Here is a 16,608-nt window from a genome sequence, read left to right on the forward strand (position 1 = left end):
AAAGTAATTAGTTAGATTACTCGTTACTAAAAAAAATAACACCGTTAGTAACGCCATTTATTTCTAACGCCGTTATTCCCATCACTGTTCCAGATCGGGCCCTACGTTTCAGCATTGGAATAGTGTCTCTATCTCGAAAGCCCTAGGAGCAGTAGTGGATCCAAAAAACGGGTGAAACGGAATAATAATAATAATAATAATAATAATAATAATAATAAAACTTAAGAAGAACAATAGTGTGCTTTTGCAAGCACACTAATTATAGATCTGATGGTCTGTAAAAACAGCACAGGTTTAATTGTCTCAAGTTATCATCTTGTCTAGTGTAACAACAGCCATAGCATCCGTTTTGCTTTGCTCTGTTGGTGTATTCTCAAATTCAGATGCAAACTGCTACAAAGTATTTCTTAGCCATATGGTTGGAACAACTAATCTCTTGGCAAAAAGAATGAGTGAAGCTGTGAAACCTGTAATTAAATTATGTCCAAGAAGTCACTCTGATGCCGCCAATAACCCTACAAAATCCAGTAGTGAGATAGAACAAAGTGACTATCAAACAAAGCGAAAAAGCTACTGAGGATATGTTTCTGGAGAAGACAGTAACAAGCTTTACATCTATAGGTCTGTTACCATTAAAGATCACCAAATTAAATCAACCAAGAAAAAGAAACTGATGAGTGAAATTTGCCCTGGAGCAAAGAACTGTATCTATTTGTATTTATTTGTATTTGAAATTTGGGTTGTGTATAGTACTAGAATAATAATTTATGGATACAAAAATTCAGGTCCCTAGCTCCTTGTCAGCATTCTGAAAAATGTATTTTTTCCCCTAGTTTAGCAATTTTGGCCATATTTGCATGCATATACACTATATAGGCCACATGACCATCATATCCTTATGTGAGCCTTCCCCAAACTGTTGAAACAAAGTTGGAAGCACACAGTTATATAGGATGTCTTTGCATAATATAATCTAAGAGACCCAAACTTGTTTCAGCATGACAATGTCCCTGTGTGCAAAGGGAGATCCACAAAGACAAGCTTTGCCAAGGTTAGACTGGAAGAACTTAAGCGGCCTGCACAGAGCCCTGACTTCAACCCCACTGAACCTTTAGGATGAACTAGAATGCCAACTGGGTCAGAGCTTGTTTTGCTTAAATAGCTGTGAATGCTCAGATGTATTCGCATAAAACTTGAGGAAGGCTTACTTGAACATGGCAAGGTACTCTAACAATTTTTATGGGGCCATTCCTTATCTGCTTCCTGTCTGTGGATTTTATAACTTTTAAAGTGTTTGATTCGAACTTGAACAGCAAATAAAAGAACAGACAGACACACACACATAAGCCCTATTTACATAGATATTCTGTAATATTGGCGTAAAGAAGGCACCTCAATATTCTGACTTTAGTGATTTACAGTGAATCAAATAAAGCTGGCATGAAGCCATGCCAGTGTGTGTTTTTACACTGCAAGTCAGCATTCCGCAACCAGAGGGTTGATGTGTCACAACAGAGGGTTGGCATCTAGGGTGATGTATCTATGTGACAGAAATACGAATACCCCGAAAATACCAGCGCTGCTTTAAAAACAATGGCAGGTGAACTGAGTGTTGAGGTGCTTTTGTTAGCCTGTGCATTTATACCACCCTTCAAACACAAGCAAAATTGCTGAGCATCATATGCAACATCTAATCACTTCTGTTAAATAATTCATGTTTAAGGGAAGTAATAGCCTCAATATATATAACATTTTTGTGTCCTTTAGTGAACAGACCTAATTGGTTTTTTTGGGAAAAAGTGTCACAGAAAACTGCTCAAAAACGAGAAAGAGAGAGAGAGAGAGAGAGAGAGAGAGGTAATGTGGATAAGAGGAGTGGAGAGACTCATGCAAGCAATATGTTTGTGTAGTCAGAATTATTTTGGAGGAAAAAGTGAAGAGAAGTAGGAAGCAATTTGAGACAGAAAGATGCACGGACCTTAGATACTGTAGATAGAAATGTTTGAATTCACGCTGGTCTCAGAAACTAGAATGTCAAGGCCAAAAGCATCACACCCCTATTCCACTGTTCCAGCTGTCCCTTTTATACAGACATGATTCTGGTTCTGTTACAACCAAACGTCGTGGCTCAGAGGCGGAACAAAACAGATCCCCCATTCCAAATTCAGTCAGTATGTTTACATGCACATCCAAATCGAGCTGCTGTCGGTAATCGAGCAAAGGGTCCCAGCAGGGGTGCCAGAGAAATCCAATCCTACATGCACAAGTGAAATCGGGCTATTGTGCAAGGTGCATTGTGCACCCGAGCCACACGTGCCGCTACACGCCCCATCGTGTTGGTACACTTCCGGTTGTCGTCATGAAGAAGAGCTATAGTGTTGCCAGATACTGCTGACGTATTCCAACCCAAAACATGTTCAAATCCGCCAAAATGCACTTAAAACCCCCCAATCTGGCAACACTGGCAGTTCCGTGTTCAAGCTGTTAGGCTTGCTCTAACAGACTGTATGGCTACAAACTGTCCGGCGCAGACCACTGTTTTGTAAGACAACTTATTTTGCACAATAATATTTTTCTAAAGTCCATTTTTTGCTTACAAAAAATATTTTTTTTTGCTTACAATTTAACTTATGTCTTAATAAACACAAAAAGTTCAATTGTTTTGTTTTTATTGACATTCTTCAGATGTTGGACATATATATATACACACACACACACACACACACACACACACACACACACACACACACACAAATACAATGACTTGTTTATGTACACAATTCACAGCTATGCAACAGCTGTACAGATGTATTTGGTGATACAGTAAGTGAGCTAAATTTTAACAGTGCAAACAATGCCACAAAAAGAAAAGATTCATGCCGTTGTCATGATTCGTTGTCATGCCGACCGAGGCTGTTGTTTTTCCCGCTTTTGGTCTCGTCACTCGTCACTTCCGGAAGGGGCAGCGCTGAAGTAAACGGCTCGACTCCGTAGCTCGATAGGGTTTACATGCACTAAGTAGCTCGGCTACAATCGCATAATCTAGGTCGTGTAGCTCGATTGCGAGAAATCAAGTTCGGTTCAATTTCAACCTAGCTAAGGTGTTTACATGCCATTTAGAGCTTCGATTTCAGTCGAGCAACGGCAGAAATTCGATTTTCTCTATGTGCATGTAAACGCACTGAATGTTTTATACAGAAAGTGAGGTGGAATAAAGGCATAAGAATTCCACCTTGAACAGGTGATGTAAAAGGGGTCATTGAGCGAGAGAGAGAGAGAGAAGAAAGAAGAAAAAGAATGCAACAATAATATTAATTTTTTCTGAAATTTTTTTCAGTGTTTTGTCTCATCTGCCATGTCCCTGGAGAGCACAGTGATTGATAGCCCAATCCAATGGCTGTGCTTCAAGAACCTCATCTCCTTCTGTGTTCTTATCATTAGAAGTTAGCCTGTACTTATGTTCACAGCTCGCTGCCTGCTACTGGCCCATGAGATTTAAGGGTCTGGCCTTTAGAATATATTTAACACAAAATTGAAATCTTGACAGTGCTTAGAAGCCTGTCCTCAGTGATGCAGCTTTAATTAATCATTTAATTAAAATAAAAGGCCTACTGTACCACGGTCTGTCTAACACGCAGACTGCTGTGCTGATTACTCAAACATGCAGCTCTAATTTAAACAGCTATAGTCTCTTGCATCACAAACTCCAGATAAACATCTCCAAACTCTTCCTTCCACCAGCCTTCACAGTATTCACACAGCAAGAGGGGCAGAGGATGTCCTAGGTAAAGAAAAATGTAAACATGAAAAGCAAACTTGCTTTCTTTTTATTTTTGACAGGAGTCTGCTGTCACGTGGAGTAAGATGTTTTCTAGACCTGTAGCCTGCCAGACCAGCATCTTAGGTCTTCTTTCTTTTATCAGTGCAGAAGTGCATCAATGCTCATGCAGTCTGGATACATGCTGAATTCAGCTGGAAATAGGCTTTGGCAAAAGAAGCAGAGAGCTGCATGAGCATTCAGATGAGTCAGAACTGGACTTGTAGACAAGCAGCTTTTCTTTCCCTCTGTCATTGTTGTTACAGAGTTGATCCTCAAACAGCAGGACAACAAACACTGGGTGATGTGCACATATTATCACATTATCACATTACAGGAGAAAAAGGACACCCCTAGAGCCCCAATACACTGCTCTGTGTTCTCCAAAACAGACATGAAGAGAAAAAGATCAATAGATGATTATTGTGATCAGTGAATAAAAAAGTAAAAGAAAAAGCAAGGCACATAATGTGGATGGCGGCACGGTGGTGTAGTGGTTAGCGCTGTCGCCTCACAGCAAGAAGGTCCGGGTTCGAGCCCCGTGGCCGGCGAGGGCCTTTCTGTGTGGAGTTTGCATGTTCTCCCCGTGTCCGCGTGGGTTTCCTCCGGGTGCTCCGGTTTCCCCCACAGTCCAAAGACATGCAGGTTAGGTTAACTGGCGACTCTAAATTGACCGTAGGTGTGAATGTGAGTGTGAATGGTTGTCTGTGTCTATGTGTCAGCCCTGTGATGACCTGGCGACTTGTCCAGGGTGTACCCCGCCTTTCGCCTGTAGTCAGCTGGGATAGGCTCCAGCTTGTCTGCGACCCTGTAGAACAGGATAAAGCGGCTAGAGATAATGAGATGAGATGAGATAATGTGGACCACTTAGAGCATCACTACATTTGTTGACACCCATTTTTTTCCTCTCACTCTTTCACTCTCAGATGATAGGCAGTAGCATACAGCAGTTATGCAGAAGCACACCTGCCAAAATCCTGTCACTCTCAAAGGGGCTCTGACACCACTCAATCCATGGCACTACTGGCACACACACACGTACAGTTGTGGTCAGAAGTTTACATACACTCATTATGGATATGAATGTCAGTCGTAATATTGGGCTTTCAGTGATTTCTTTGAACTGTTCTTTATCTGTTAAAGAATGATTATACAACATACATCTTTAATCGAAAAAAAACCCCATACATTTGGTGCACAAGTTTTAATTCATTTTGGGTTTTCTCAAATCAACACAGAGTCAAAAGCATACTCACTTAGATTATTAATTCAGTGATGCTGAAAGTTAAAAAAAATACTTCTTAACTTCCTGCTAGTGATCATGATTGCCTACAGTTAGTAGCATCTCTGTGCTAAAATAAAAAGAGATCATTTGATAAGTATTATTGGGAGGTGTAGTCACTTTGCCAAGGTTTGGAAGAAGACCCAAACTGTCACCCTCAATTGAGAGGAAACGCTTCAGATGGTCAGGAACAACCCAGGAACCACCAAGGCACAGGCCTGCCATGAACTGGAAGCTGTGACACTGTCAGCAGTCAAGCAAGTTTTATATTGCCATGGACTGAGAAGCTGACATCCAAGAAAGAAGCCCCTGCTCCAAAATTAAAAGCTTCAAGCTCGACTAAAGTTTGCAGCTGACCACATGGACAAAGAAAAAGCCTTTGGGAAAAAAGGTTTATGGTCAGATAAGACAAATATTGTTGTTTGGCCACAAAGACTAGAGGCATGTTTAGTGGAGTAAAGGTGAGGCATTCAACCCCAAGAACACTGTTCCAACTGCGAAGCAACTGTTAAGCACAGGTGATGGAATAATGAAGAAGGAGGACTACCTCAGAATTCTTCAGCATAACCTCAACTGGACACAGATGGGGATTCCACCTGAACAATGACCTCAAACACATTAAAGCTTTTTGTGGAATGGATAAAGCAGTCTGGCCCTGTCCACACGGCAACGGATTCAGGTGACTCCGATACAATTGCTTATCGTTTAGGCCTGGTGTCCACACGGCACCGGCGTTTTGGGAGCCCCAAAACGCAATCTTTTTGAGAACGGGTTCCAGAGTGGAAAGATCTGGCAACGTTGCCGTTGTGAAGTCGTCTGGATGAGTAGAACGGATTTGTTTACGATGACGTCAAAACCACATGACTGTGAGTGCTTCACGCCAGGTAGAAGTGTAACAAACTCGATGCGAGTTGTCAACAAATCCTATAACTTGGTTCATGAAACGCGCTTACAAAATATTTTCACTGTGAATATTTATTGTGTAATGGTGCAAAGTGAGAGAGGGAGAGAGAGAGAGACTCTGCCCTTAGGGCAGAGTCAATCCCGCCAGCAAAAATAGGGAAAAAAAGGAGCGATCTCACCTCTTCAGATCTTGGTTTAAGTCCTACAATACATTCCTCAAAAAGGGCGTAGAAGAGCAAATTAATCCATCAACATGTAGCATTCAATTTATTCCGGACCATTAAAGACGCCGCCTTCCGCGTAGAATCATACGTCATCCTCGCCGCCATATTGGATAGGTCAAAGCAGAGAATAAAGATTCATGTGCTGAGTTTAACTGTACCAACAGGTTTACTGTCCAAACGAGATCACATGGGATTACCTTTCACAGGTGAGAAACAACAAATTAATCCATCAACGTGTAGCATTCAATTTATTCCGGACCATTAAAGACGCCGCCTTCCGCGTAGAATCATACGTCATCCTCGCCGCCATATTGGATAGGTCAAAGCGGAGAATAAAGATTAGCTGCGTTTAACTGTACCAACAGGTTTGCCGTCCAAACGAGATCACATGGGATTACCTTTCACAGGTGAGACTGGAAAAATACTTTTCATTGTATTTGGTCATTATAATGTAATTTTACGAACAGATTTTTCTGACTTTGTGGCTAATATGAAGTCTCGCGCATAATAGTTTATGCGCATGCATCCTTACTTCTTCTATTGTTCTGGTGTCTCCGAAGGGACCGTCTTACAGCGCCCCTAGAGGTGTGGCATGTGTATTGCATCATTTTCAGCAAGCGTTGCGTTGCCATATGGACCTGATATTTTACTGATCCGTTGCCCATTTGGACGCGATATATTTTTAAATAACATCTCGTTGCCATTGTCGTGTGGATGTAGCCTAACAATAAGCTTTTGGACTTTGGCCTTCCCAAAGTCCTGACTTCAACCCAATCAAAAACTTGTGGACTGTGCTTAAAATGTCCATGCCAGGAAACCAACAAATTTAATTGAACTTTATCAATTCGGCTAGGAAGAGTGGACAAAGATCCAGCACGAATTATGCCAGGAAGAAGCTTGTTGACGGCTACCAAAAGTGTCTGGTGAAGGTGAAACTTGCTGAGGGACATTTAACCAAATAATAGGTGCGCTCGCTCTCTCTCTCTCTCTCTCTCTCTCTCTCTCTCTATTCTATCCACATTCACTGGATATGAGCAGTTGTGCACTCTGGCTACTCGTGGAGTGTGTTGCTGAACCAACCGAGGACGAAATAAAAACTTGACTCGAAAACAAACACCCCCCAATACAAAAACAAACAAACAAAAAAAACCCCAATAAAATATGGAATGAAAGTATTTGATGGTAAGAATGAATCTTTTTTTATTTTTCAAGAATTATTATTAGAGCATTTTTCACAAATTGCTACTGTCATTTTGTCGGTTTGTTTACATTCTTCATCTTTAAGCATTAAAATTTGTTGAATTTTTTTAGACTGGTTCAAAAGTTTGAAAATTACATAACTGAAATGTACGAGAAAGAATTAAACAAATGTCTACACCTATTCTATACCTCGGCATGACAGCAAGACGTCACTTTCTACAAAAAAAACAACAACACTAAAGTCAATTCAGGCGGCCATTGATAGGTTTTTAAGAAGTCCGCCTAAACGGAAATAATTTTGTCGGATGTTTTGGAAAGTTTTTATTTATCGAATTTGCAAAAAAATAAAAATAAAAATAAAAATGCTCTGTTCCTCAAAATGCAGTGAATGTGGATAGAATAAAACAGTTATTTCACTCAATTTTGTCATACATGGTTTATAGCCAACTCGGTGCTACGTGCATGTACAACTCAATTTCGTGGAATAACCATATATATACAGTGGATATAAAAAGTGTGCACACCCCGTTAAAATGATAGGTTTTTCTGATGTAAAAAAAAAAATGAGACCATGATAAATAATTTCAAAACTTTTTCCACCTTTAATGTGACCTATAACCTGTACAGTTCAAATGAAAAACAAAGAAATCTGTTAGGGGGGGAAAACATTTAAAAAAAAAAGTACACTAAACTGGTTACATAAGTGTGCACACCCTTAAACTAATACTTTGTTGAAGCACCTTTTGATTTAATTACAGTATTCAGTCTTTTTGGGTTCACACCTGCCATCGATTAAAATGACTCTGATTAACCCCAAATAAAGTTCAGACATTTACTCAGTTTCATCCTCCAGCAAAAGCCAACGTTCACGGAGAGCTTACAAAGCGTCAAAGGGATCTCAGTGTTGAAAGGTATCAGTCAGGAGAAGGGGACAAAAACATTTCCAAGGCATTAGATATACCATGGAGCACAGTGAAGACAGTCATCAAGACGTGGAGAAAATATGGGACAACAGTGACATTAGCGAGAACTGGACGTCCCTCCAAAATTGATGAAAAGACAAGACGAAAACTGGTCAGGGAGGCTGCCAAGAGGCCTACAGCAACACTGAAGGAGCTGCAGGAATTTCTGGCAAGAACTGGTTGTGTACTACATGTGACAACAATCTCCCATATTCTCCATATGTCTGGACTATGAGGTAGGGTCAAAGAAAAACATCCAGGCCCGGCTAAATTAAAAAAAAAAATGCATTAACTCTCCCAAAAGCATGTGGGAAAATGTGTTATGGACTGATGAAACCAAGGATGAACTTTTTGGCCACAATTCCAAAAAGTATGTTTGGCGCAGAAACAAGACTGAGCATCACCAAAAGAACACCATACACACGGTGAAGCATGGTGGTGGCAGCATCATGTTTTGGGGTTGTTTTTCTTCAGCTGGAACAGGGGCTTTAGTCAAGGTGGAGGGAATTATGAACAGTTCTAAATACCAGTCAATTTTGGCCAAAAACCTTCAGGTGTCTGCTAGAAAGATGAAGATGAAGAGGAATTTCATCTTTCAGCACAACAATGACCCCAAGCATACATCAAAATCAATAAAAGAATGGCTTCACCAGAAGAAAATTAAAGTTTTGGAATGGCCCAGCCAGGGCCCAGACATAAATCCAATTAAAAATCTGTGGGGTGACCTGAAGAGGGCTGTGCACAAGAGATGCCCTCACAATCTGACAGATTTGGAGCGCTTTTGCAAGGAAGAGTGGGCAAATATTGCCAAGTCTAGATATGTCAGGCTGATAGACTCCGACCCCAAAAGACTGAATGCTGTAATTAAATCAAAAGGTGCTTCAACAAAGTATTAGTTTTAGGGTGTGCACACTTATGCAACCAGCTTATTGAACTTTTTTATTTTTTATGTTTTTCTCCCTAACAGATTTGTTTGTTTTTTCAATAGAATTGTACAGATTATAGGTGGGAAATGTTTTGAAATTATTTATCGTGGTCTCATTTTTTTTTTACATCAGAAAATCCTATCTATCTATCTATCTATCTATCTATCTATCTATCTATCTATCTATCTATCTATCTATCTATCTATCTATCTATCTATCTATCTATCTATCTATCTATCTATCTATCTAAACCCTGTGTTGATTTCAGAAAGCTCAAAATAAATTAAAACTTGGGCACCAAATTCAGTTGGTGGTTTTTTTTGGTTTTGTCTTTTGTTTTTTTTAATTAAAGATGCATGTTGTGCAATCATTCTACCCCAGAATGTCCATTATTGCCCTGACATGCTCATGATAAGTTTATGTAGAATTGCACTTAAATTTCAGACATGTCATTTTTATTTTCCAACAAATCCTTAGGCTTCTGTTCTTTGAAGCTTTGTTTCCATATATAGAGTGTATAAACTAGGCCAGTTACAGTGTGTTTTTATATGGTACATTGAACTCTTTTATATTTAAAAGCCAGGACCCCTTTGACAGTTTTGTATGAATCAAAGCTACATTGCATCTTGCTTTATGGTCTGTACCAAATATTTCGATAAACAATAAATTTATGTATATTCCAGTATTCTGTTTCAAATAAGAGGCTTGACACCACAGTTCTTGACACAGTAGTGTGGAGATGCAGCAAACTTGAGATTTGAGTGTATGAGCTAGAGCATGCTGAAGAAGCCTGGCAGAGGAGACCTTGCCCAGCTTTGATCTTGGAGACATACAAAATGTATCAGCCATGAAAAACACACACACACACGCACACACACACGCACGTGCACAGCGAGGTGGAGAGGCTTGAGGCTGTCTTTCAGTAGCCAACAGACAGGAGGAGAATATTTTCTCTAACAGGAGGCTGTATGTGTTTTCCACTGGCCTGTTACACATAGGAATTGAATAACCACAGTGCAGTGAACTTAGGTGAAGATAAGAAATCCTTCATCATTTCTGAAATGATGTGCAAGTAGTGACTCCTTACCCTACAGCCAGAGTAAAGAAAAAAAAACCCTCTTTCTGCCTTATTACCCTGTTCACTCTATTTTCTGCAGAGCAGCTATGGATATGATAAAAGTAAGCTGGGCAAATTTCAGGTTGCTTATTTGTGGATGAAACTCTCCAAGATTCATTCAAATGAAGCCATAAACATGCATATATTTGCAGAATGCCATTAAAAACTGAGCTCACAAGCATGTAATAAATTCAATAATTTTGTCATTAAATCAAATCCCATACATCATGGCTGCGGTGAATTATGGCCCCTGGAAGAATGGCATAGCTTTGCAAGCTGTAGGAGGATGGATGCTAGACAGGGGTGCAGCAAACCTCCTGTGAGATATCAGAGCCCAGCAGGCAAATCTTAAATAGGGAAAAGATGACACTAAGTAGTTTTGCTTACATAAAATACTGCCACAATATTCTCTCCATTAATTTTTAATGCCTCCTTTTTTCTGGGCCAGGTGCTAGGCCACCTCCTGTCTTTTCCTCCTTTCTCCAATCCCAGACATTCTGGACCAGAAAAGGGTAAAGGCAAAGGATAGCAGAGAAACAGGCCTGCAAATCAACGTCATTCAGACACCATTCCAACAGTTGTCTGTCCACACACACACACACACACACACACACACACACACACACAAAAAAAAAAAAAAAAAAAAAGAAGTCCTGATTCATAAATAGCATTAACTATGCAGCAGAGCAGCCGTCCAGCCACAATCCAGAGCAGAAGGAGGGGAAGCAACAGCATGCACATGAATTATTGAGTACATGGCTGGAGCACACCACTGACTGGACAGTAGCTCATGCTTCCCTCTGATGAAGCGCAATGGCTCCAGCACAGAGAAGGTGAGAGCAGACAATCAGACTTCTCACACTCCAGCAGACACGATTTGGGAGGGGAAAAAAAAAACACCACTATTCATACCAGCACAACTCACAGTGAACAGGTGGTCTAACAAATCATATAACCTTTTTGGTAGTAGAGTCTTTACAGTAACTTACACAATAGCAAATAAAGAAGCCACAGAAGCACATGAAATACACATGAAACACATAAGCTGCACTCCCTGCAGTGCAGCAGAGGGAAAACCATGCTCTTTTGAAAATACATCAGTCTAATGTCTTCATGAACTGCGATGCTGCTGCAAACAGTGTTAACATCCCATAGCAACCAGAGTACTTTTGTTTTACAACCTGCCATTGAAGCATGGCGCTCGGGCTCGAAATGTGCTTTTTCCCTTCAAAAGTCCCTTACTGCACACTTACATGAGCCAATATTCAAATGACAACACTTGAGAAGATGATACTATCAGAGAATATTTTCAAGAACTACAATTTCTGGGAAATTAGACACACTTGCAGTATTGTCTCCTTCTAAATGTATACTGAAATTGTTACCGAGGAAGCAAGCAGCCACTGTTGGATGAATACTGTAGCTTAAGCAATTACAGACAAATTTTTTTTGGGGGGGAAAAAATCAACGTTTACATCTCTTAGAAGACATAAGTGATGTCTGGATTCTAATTACTGAGGTAAAACTAGTAGAATGCTTCCCTTAAAACAAAACTCTCCTAAAATCAGATGTGTTTTGAGAGTGGCTGTCAGGAAATGTGGTTTCTCAGCATAACATAATATGCAATAACAACTGCTTTGCCAGATGTGTTAGTCTTGTGAGAGAACATGCTCTCTCTAAAAAAAAAAAAAAAATCATATTACAAGGCAAGACATCTTACCATTTTTCTATATAGTTTGTACTCTTTAATTAGTAAGAAAAAAAAGTGGGGCAGCATTATTCAACTTTCAGGCTCAGTTGACTCCATCTGTCACTGCTATTAGTGGCACTGACCAGCAGTCTTTCACAGCAACACACACACACACACACACACACACACACACACACACACACACACACACACACAAAAGCAAAGCTACTGCATTTATCTCAAAGCAAGATTACAACTGAAAAGAGAACACACAAGTGTTTCCACTAAACCATACGAGCCCACAACACTCCTGCATGCACAAAGAAGCAAATAATAAACACACACTTGCACACACCCACGATCTGGCGGTGCTGTCCCTAAGGAAAAAGGAATGGATCCAGTGAGCTGGGTGACACTTACCAGACACGCCGCCATATGTGGTGCGCTTGTCTCGGCCGATGCCAGGCCAGGGAGAGCCGTCTGCCTTCAGTCCCATCAGGCCTGAGACCGTGTTGGTGGCGGTGACGCCATCTGCACCACCTACACCCACGGGGTTCAGAAATTAGCCACGTAGCAGGAGGAGGAGAAAGAGGTGAAATCTAGCCTTGCAAAAAAAGCTGCAGGGTGTGGGATAACGTAGGGCTTGTATTGAGCCCCATGCTGCCAGGTCATACCATTACACAGATCACATCTGATCACTACTCCTCATTGCACTAAAGCTTATTATCAACATGTTGAAAATTTGGCTCATGGCTGGAATAACACTTGACCTTTGTAAGTTGTGAAATCTACTAATGTGAAATCTGATACATTTATTGATCAGCGCTCTGGTTAAGAGTGACGAAATGCTTATGGAAAAACCGGCTACCTTCATGTGCAGCCTTGGCAATATCCACAATGTTGGTGACATTAGGGGTCAGCTTGGCAAAGAATGGGATAGTGACAGCTTGTCGTACCCAGCGGCAGATGTTCCGCACCAGCTCTGGATCCTTTTCAAATTTGGTTGGGGAAACAAACAAACAAACAAACACACAAACAACAACAAAAAGAGATTCACACAGCAGAACGAACTGCACAAACCACAAAACAGGGTAACTTAATGTTGGCAGTCTGTTATGGGCCAGTGTATGCGAGATAGAATGAGAGACAGGGGGAAAGAAATCCTCAGCACAGCGATAGAGGGATTATATAAGTGTGAACTGCTGCTCCAGGAGGATTCATGCTTTATTAGACATCTCCTGGCCTGTCAATCTGGCTGTTTAGAGAAAGGAGAGGCTGCTCAGTGTCTGACGTGCTCACACTCAGCAAAGTTCTGCAGCCTGCTCAAGCATACAACCACGTCTAAATCTACAACATCTAAACCAACAGCAACACAGGGATGGCCGCTGCACAATCTCTCAAACATATTTGTACATCTGTCCCAACACATGATCAGCAACAGTTAAGATACATAATGCAGTCAAAGATTTAATAAGTTATAATTTAGAAATTTTTAGATACAGTATAATGTAATGTATGACAGTGTGATGTAGTATTGGAGGGAGAAAGAAATGCATACTGAGGATGGATTATATATTAACACGTCTTATATATGGTGCATTCTACATTAACAGTCAAAAGTTCACACACATCACATAAAAGGGTTTTCTTCATTTTTACTTTAAGTGAGAAAAATAATGAAGACATTATTTACACTAAAAAGTAGCACATATGCAGTGAATTATGCTGTGACCAAGTAAAGTGTTAAGCAAATCAAAACTATTCTATATTGTAAATTCTTAAGTGTTTCATCCATCCATTATCTGTAGCCGCTTATCCTGTCCTACAGGGTCGCAGGCAAGCTGGAGCCTATCCCAGCTGACTATGGGCGAGAGGCGGGGTACACCCTGGACAAGTCGCCAGGTCATTACAGGGCCAACACAGACACAGACAACCATTCACACTCACATTCACACCTACGGTCAATTTAGAGCCACCAATTAGCCTAACCTGCATGCCTCTGGACTGTGGGGGAAACCGGAGCACCCAGAGGAAACCCACGCAGACACGGGGAGAACATGCAAACTCCACACAGAAGGCCCCTGTCGGCCGCTGGGCTCGAACCCAGGACCTTCTTGCTGTGAGGCGACAGTGCTAACCACTACACCACCGTGCTCCCCCTTAAGTGTTCCTGATTAAGGTTTGTTTTTTTTTTTAAGTTCCTAAATAGACACATGTACTGGCTGCTTCTCTTGAGCTCAAAATAAAAACTACTGTTTGGAGAAACAATTAAAGTTCAACTAAAAATATTACTTGTTTTCAGTAAAAACAAACAAAAAAAAACCCTATTCATTAAAATACTTTTTGATTCAGAAATTAATTTACACATGGGTCAAATTTCAAATATAAGTGTATCAAAATTAATTTAAGAAAATATATATTGAAACCAGTGTGTCCATACTTTTGACTGGTAATGCAGACTATACAGAGGGATGTACAGTGCTGAGCGTAAATGAGTACACCCCCTTTGAAAAGTAACATTTTAAACAATATCTCAGTGAACACAAACAATTTCCAAAATGTTGACAAGACAAAGTTTAATATAACATCCGTTTAACTTAGAACATGAAAATAAGGTTAATAATATAACTTAGATTACACACTTTTACTCAAATTAGGGTGGTGCAAAAATGAGTACACCCCACAACAAAAACTACTACATCTAGTACTTTGTATGGCCTCCATGATTTTTAATGACAGCACCAAGTCTTCTAGGCATGGAATGAACAAGTTGGTGACATTTTGCAACATCAATCTTTTTCCATTCTTCAACAATGACCTCTTTTAGTGACTGGATGCTGGATGGAGAGTGATGCTCAACTTGTCTCCTCAGAATTCCCCAAAGAAAATAATTTCTTTACACCACAAAGGTGAAGGCTACAAGAAGATCAGCAAAGCTTTACTTATCAGTCAGAATACTGTAGCAAAAGTGGTACAAAAATTTAAGAAAGATGGAACTGCAACTATCTCACAGAGATGTTCAGGTTATCCACAGAAGTTAACACCTCGACAGGAGCGTCTTCTGATGAGAAGGGTTGAAGAAAATTGGCATGCAAGTTCACTGCAGTTATCTAAAGAAGTAGAAAGCCAAACTGGGGTGACTATTTCCCGTGACATAATGCGGCGTACACTGCAGAGGAATGGCATGCATGGATGCCGTCCACGAAAGAAGCCTCTCCTAAAGCCCAGGCACAAAAAAGCCCGCCTAGAGTTTGCCAGGGCCCATGCTGACAAGGATGAAGACTACTGGGACTCTATACTCTGGAGTGATAAGACCAAGATAAATGTTTTTGGAACTGATGGCTTCAAAACTGTATGGCGTCGCAAAGGTGAGGAATACAAAGAAAAATGCATGGTGCCTACAGTGAAACATGGTGGTGGCAGTGTCCTTATGTGGGGCTGCATGAGTGCTGCTGGTGTCGGGGAGCTGCATTTCATTGATGGCATCATGAATTCACAGATATATTGCTCTGTACTGAAAGAGAAGATGCTACCATCACTCCGTGCCCTTGGTCGTTGTGCACTTTTCCAACATGACTAAACACACATCTAAGGCCACTGTTGGATTTCTGAAGAAGAACAGGGTGAAAGTGATTCAGTGGCCGAGTATGTCTCCTGATCTGAACCCAATCGAACACCTATGGGGAATTCTGAAGAGACAAGTTGAGCATCACTCTCCATCCAGCATCCAGTCACTAAAAGAGGTCATTGTTGAAGAAAGGAAAAAGATTGATGCTGCAAAATGTCGCCAACTTGTTCATTCCATGCCTAGAAGACTTGGTGCTGTCATTAAAAATCATGGAGGCCATACAAAGTACTAGATGTAGTAGTTTTTGTTGTGGGGTGTACTCATTTTTGCACCACCCTAATTTGAGTAAAAGTGTGTAATCTAAGTTATATTATTAACCTTACTTTCATGTTATAAGTTAAACAGATGTTATATTAAACTTTGTCTTGTCAACATTTTGGAAATTGTTTGTGTTCATTGAGATATTGTTTAAAATGTTACTTTTCAAAGGGAGTGGACTCATTTACGCTCAGCACTATACATGTTAGTGTGTGTGGTGCTGCCTGGTATGACTGTATTAGGCACAGCAATGATGATGGGGTTCTTAAACATCTGAATATCACTGCTGGGCTGAGAAATGGTCCAACAAACAAAATATCCAACCAGTAGGAGCTCTTTATACACTTATAGTAGTACAAAACACACACACACACACACACACACACACAAAATCATGTTGTCTCTGCTGTGCAGACAACAGTCCACCACCCCAATAATATCTTGTCAGTGGTAATTCTGTGGTGGTCCCTTGCCATTGATGAAAAGCAAAGAGGTGAGTTGCCAAATTATACATAGCTTCACTCACAGATCCGTATATAGAGTACATTATAGTGTAAAACCCGATGTACAGAACATTTATATAATAATACAACAACCACAT

At 40.5% G+C, this 16,608-nt stretch overlaps 1 protein-coding gene across 2 annotated transcripts in view; it reads right to left on the reverse strand.

Moving 5' to 3' along the window:
• Nucleotides 1–16,608, reverse strand: part of dpyda.1 (dihydropyrimidine dehydrogenase a, tandem duplicate 1) — a 326,140-nt gene that overhangs the window by 63,649 nt on the left and 245,883 nt on the right. For both annotated transcript variants that reach the window (XR_009654732.1, XM_060922033.1), the window contains exons 17-18: nt 12,990–13,110; nt 12,542–12,661 (exon numbers count right to left, since the gene is read on the reverse strand). Coding sequence is in view for 1 of the 2 variants with exons in the window: in XM_060922033.1 (XP_060778016.1) it covers nt 12,542–12,661; nt 12,990–13,110 (241 nt within the window). In the remaining variant the exon portion in view is untranslated. The remainder of the gene's footprint in view (nt 1–12,541; nt 12,662–12,989; nt 13,111–16,608) is intronic.

This window comes from Neoarius graeffei, chromosome 5 (genome assembly GCF_027579695.1).
Source record: "Neoarius graeffei isolate fNeoGra1 chromosome 5, fNeoGra1.pri, whole genome shotgun sequence".
NCBI lineage: Eukaryota > Metazoa > Chordata > Actinopteri > Siluriformes > Ariidae > Neoarius > Neoarius graeffei.